General features: G+C 40.1%; 1 protein-coding gene across 1 annotated transcript in view; it reads right to left on the bottom strand.

Moving 5' to 3' along the window:
- The window catches only part of dnah1 (dynein, axonemal, heavy chain 1), a 40,444-nt gene that overhangs the window by 12,860 nt on the left and 22,662 nt on the right, over positions 1-4,922 (bottom strand). The window contains exons 53-63 of the mRNA XM_016521962.1: positions 4,074-4,241; positions 3,650-3,841; positions 3,317-3,448; positions 2,918-3,043; positions 2,678-2,797; positions 2,241-2,390; positions 1,913-2,073; positions 1,582-1,807; positions 1,286-1,481; positions 997-1,148; positions 412-608 (exon numbers count right to left, since the gene is read on the bottom strand). Coding sequence (XP_016377448.1) covers positions 412-608; positions 997-1,148; positions 1,286-1,481; positions 1,582-1,807; positions 1,913-2,073; positions 2,241-2,390; positions 2,678-2,797; positions 2,918-3,043; positions 3,317-3,448; positions 3,650-3,841; positions 4,074-4,241 — 1,820 coding nt within the window. The remainder of the gene's footprint in view (positions 1-411; positions 609-996; positions 1,149-1,285; positions 1,482-1,581; positions 1,808-1,912; positions 2,074-2,240; positions 2,391-2,677; positions 2,798-2,917; positions 3,044-3,316; positions 3,449-3,649; positions 3,842-4,073; positions 4,242-4,922) is intronic.

The following is a 4,922-nucleotide window of genomic DNA, read 5'->3' as shown; positions in this document are numbered from 1 at the left end:
GAATTTGGCCAGGACACCAGGGATACACCCCTACTCTTTACGAGAAGTGCCATGCGATTTTTAATGACCAGAGAGTCAGGACCTCGGTTTAACGTCTCATCCAGAGGACGGTGCTTGTTGACAGTATAGTGTCCCCGTCACTATACTGGGGCATCAGGACCCACACAGACCACAGGGTGAGCACCCCCTGCTGGCCTCACTAACACCTCTTGCAGCAGCAACCTAGTTTTCCCAGGAGGTCTCCCATCAAGGTACTGACCAGGCTCAGCCCTGCTTAGCTTTAGTGGGTAACCAGTCTTGGGCTTCAGGGTGATATGGCACATATGCTTATAAACTTAGAATCTAAACCTGACATGCACAATAACAATACTTACAACCTCTAATAGGGCCTACAAGTATGTTTGTGCCTACCTGTGTGGCTGGCTGCTGTCGAATATACTCTTGAATGCAGACTCATGCTTGGAGAAGCTCTCTGGCAGGTTACTGAAGGTGGGCAGGGTGCTCAGTGCCAGTATGTCCTGCCAGGCTCTCATGGAGAGCCAGTTTGGAGCAGGATTTGGAGCCTGATGCTGGGGCCGCCCCCCTGATAACAAGTATTGCCACTCAGCCTGTGCACACACAGACATTCATACACAAATCAAGATATTTCTTTACTTTGTTATTATTTCTTCCTCACTACAAACACAGAAAATGATATGACAACACGGTGTTAGCTGTTCAGTTGTTTTATCACAGCACAATCAAATAAAGCTGGATTTATAGTGGAAGAAATATTAGCATTATTAAAAGCAGCTTGAGTGATAAAGATCAAAAGAAAATAGAGACAGAATTCACTTAATGAACTTGTTTTAAATATCCTTGTGTGGTCTCTGATAAACTGATAAACATTTTCCATAAATACTTGCTGGTTGGAAAGAAAGAGGCTGAGCTAGAAAAAAAGAAATAAAGGTTGAGATGAAGACAAGAGACATTTAATCCTGTTTTTGTCTTGCTAACCATATCAATCTTGCTGTCATTCATCAGAATTCTGGAACAAAGGAGGAAGGCAAACATCAGCTTGTGTTTCTCAAAAAGACTGCGACAGACGTTACTGTACAAGCTGAAGGTGAAGAACTCATTAATGTTGAAAATGCGCTCCTTCACTTTATCTGTGGGGAAATAAGCCAAGATAGTTAGTTAATCAGTTTGTTAATTAATAAAATAATTGATATAATGCATTTTTATAATGAATATGAATATAAGTTCTTCAGTGCCAAAGGTCAATAATAGAAGGGCATGTTTTCACCTGCTTTCTTTGAGTTGGCAATGCCACTCATAAAAATCCCCAGGAACCACTCCAGAGAGTACTGGTACATGGGGTCCACATTTGACAGATCTGACACACAGAAGAAGAGGATCTGGGCTCTGACAGCCACTGGGACGTATTCCAGACGTGTGGCGTCAATGTCCCTCTCAGTTGCCTCAGCTGCAGTCACTTTAGCCTAATGGTTTGAAAATGTTCAAAAATCACTGATTTGGTATTAGATTTCTACAGCATAAATAGAAAGCAGATTTAGCACTGCACAAGCATTTCTTTCAGACCTGAATTTCTTCGGCTTTGACTTTGGAGGCCGCAAGCACTCTTATCAATTCCTCGTCATCAACAGGGTTTCCCTCTGAAGAGCTCAGTCGGAACAGGATCTGATCTTCTATCTCCTTTAATTCCTGTTTCATTTGTGCATTACTCACAATGAGTTGGTTCTTTGCCTTTTCCAGATCAGGTCTCTCTTCAGCTACGAGACAGCCTAGTAGCTGATCCTCTAGCCCACTGTTTGAATACGCACAGAAACCCAACACATGTGAAATTCAGAATCCACCTCTCAACCTAAAAGCCCTCATTATGTTCTTGTCTTAAGAAATTTAAGAGCAGCACCTGGGTGAGAGGGTGAAGTTAATGAGAGTCACTTTAGTAGAGATCTCCGGTGAGTAATGTGGGTTGGGCAGCTTAGTGGTGATGTACATCTTGAAGTCGTCATGATAGTGAATGACAGTGTCTCCGAGTTTTAGAACTATGTTGCCTTCATGGGTATATGTCTGAAGAGCATACACTCAAGAAAGTCAGATTTACACTACAGGCATCTAAGAAATACTATAACAAAAGGTTCATTGAAATCGTCAAACACTGTTCATATTCATGTGGCTGCTATAGCACATTTTGAGTTTTATTTTATGATTTATTCACACAAAACAGTGATGTATACCTGTCGTAAGAGCACAGGGTCCAACGCAGGGTCTAGCTCCTCCCCAACATTCTCCAGCAAGCAAGGCTTTCCAAAGCGGATAGCATTTTCTAAACTACGTAGGAAGTCTCGGTCACTCAACTTCATCACAGCTAATGTGTTATCACGCTCCTGTGGAAACAGAACAAAAGCAAAGACCATGAGAAAAGGCAGAAACAAAAACTGCATTGGAGTAAATTATTCAGTACAATACACACAATACTGTTCAAAAGTTTAGGGTCATTAAGATTTTAGTCCCATCTCATCAGCATTTACTGCAATTTTTGATCAATTATATGCAGCCTGGTGAGCTTTTGACCAAAAAACTTTTGGACACTAGTGCATGATTTAGCTAGTTAGCTTTGTTATCTAAGGTAAAAAAAAATTTTTTTAGTATAATAATTCTGTATAATTATTACCATGTTCTTAATCCACTTGTTGGCCTGTCCCTGCGGATCGATAAACAGAGGCCAGCGCTGAGAGTATTGAGTAATTACTCCGTTCTCCACAGAAAGACTATCCTTGGGCAGCCCTGCAATCTACACACAAAATCACACACGCAAATAAATAAATACACTTAAAATGTTAATAACTAGCACATTTACATAACAAACAGTATTATGTCTATGCACTGAAGTACTTATGTGTCGGTCTCTAACCTGCCAGGAGCGGATCTTGACTTTGTCTCCCAGTGTGCTGATCAGGTTGGGCCGTTCTGTGTGAGGGACTGCCAGTTCTTTAAAACCCCTGAGCCACTCCTCAGCCATCGCTGAACGATATTCTCCCTGCAGAAATCACACATATCTACTCTCTCTGTGAATCTCACAATTAAATGTTAAAGATGAGATTTTTCTGCATTACGGCAACAAGAAAAAAGTGCTTATTTGTCAAGAAAATAATCTTTAAAAATCTGAAAAATGTCTTTTGATTTTAGGGTGAAATATGACCTGATTTCAAACAGTTTTTGTAAACAACCACCCTCATAATTAGCTCAATCAAATATTCAAACATCATTCCACCCAATATGCATTTTCTCTGCCGCACTCCCACACACTCACAGTGAAGGGTCCGAGGTAAGCTACGTATCCTGTAGCGAGCAGCACATCTCCTGCCACGTTATTCACCATGTACTCCAGCTGCTGAACGGTCTCTCTCCAGCGCACGTTCTCATCAGCCAGTCCACCAATCAGCTGCCACACACAACAACATCCTGTGTCTGAACCGCCATGTGCTCAACATAAACTCAAAGTATAGCAAACTTCTACAAAACATAATCACTAGTCATCTATTTCATACTGATGCAAATCAGGCCGGCATGATAAAGTGGTAAGTTTGACAGGCCAATTTCACAGTGAAATAAATGCAAAATGAAATAGTTTTTCTCCACTCACCTTATCTGCACGGATCAATCTGTTCTCACACAGTTGACATTTGGCATCTAGCTCGTCTCTCTTGGTCAGGCATTCATGATACTTGGCCTGCAGTGTAGCAATGCCCTCCTCTACAGCTGCTAGTTTCTCCTTAGCATCATCCAGAATGCGTTGTGTTACATCCAGATCCTCCTGAGCTTCCTGCAAGGCTTGCTGCTCACAAGCACACATAGAAATTAATTAATATAATTATTAAATTAGCCTCAGTTTTGGTCTGTTCACAAAAATTTCAACATGCTGCTGAACAGCTTTAGGCAGAAAAGTGCTTAAAATGTTGTAATTACAGACACAGATATATAAAAAAAAAACACACAAAAAAGGGAATGAACATTGAAGGAGATTTAAGCTAAACAATGGATTTAGCAGAAAGGAATCAAGCTCCTACCCGTTTGGGCTCTACAGCTCTGGCCACAAAATGGTACACATGCATTGCTCGCACCCACTGACAGATGGAAGTACAGGCTTTGGACACCTTGGCGATTGAGTCAGTCGTGAACTCTGGGTTGTCAATGTAAGGCTGCACTAGTTTGATTACCGAATCTGGGATGTTGTCCTGTGGGATAAAAGACCAGAGCAATGGAAATTATACACTTCGGGCTTAAATGTTTCAATTAATATTTCTAATGCCATGAAGATTTTGAATTTGTACTAAAAATCGTACAATGTTTGGGCTCTGTAAAATTTGTAATGTTTTTCAAATAAACCAAAGACTTTTATGCTCATCAAAACGGCATTTTTTGATATAAAATACAGTTAAAGGAGTAATATTGTGAAATATTTTTACAATTTAAAACAATTGTTTTCTACTTTAATATATTTTAAAATGAAATTTATTTCTGTGACTGCAAAGCTGAATTCTCAGCGGCTATTAATCCAGTGTCACATTACGCTTCAGAAATCATTCTGAATCGTTCTGAATGATTCTAAAACAAATGATATCTGATTTCAAGCACAAGAAACATTTCTTATTATCATCAGTGTACATTAACATTTATTTTATACTAAGTACAGTTCAAATCTATTAACATATTTACTGACATATCGCTTGAAACTTACTGATGTAGCATTTGGACCAATCAGACACACATTTGTTCATTAGATTTAACAAATCAATTATTCATTAGATTAACAAATAATCACAGACCCCTCACCCAATAAACATACTGGGTGCCAGCATGTCTGGGAACGACCGCAGGCCCCTGGTTACCATGGCAACCAGGACCCCTCAGCCAGA

The sequence above is a fragment of the Sinocyclocheilus rhinocerous genome, unplaced genomic scaffold (assembly GCF_001515625.1).
Source record: "Sinocyclocheilus rhinocerous isolate Xijiao unplaced genomic scaffold, SAMN03320098_v1.1 scaffold899, whole genome shotgun sequence".
Taxonomy (NCBI): Eukaryota; Metazoa; Chordata; class Actinopteri; order Cypriniformes; family Cyprinidae; genus Sinocyclocheilus; species Sinocyclocheilus rhinocerous.
The sequence above is the reverse complement of the archived record's forward strand: the minus strand, read 5'-3'. Positions and strand labels throughout refer to the sequence as shown.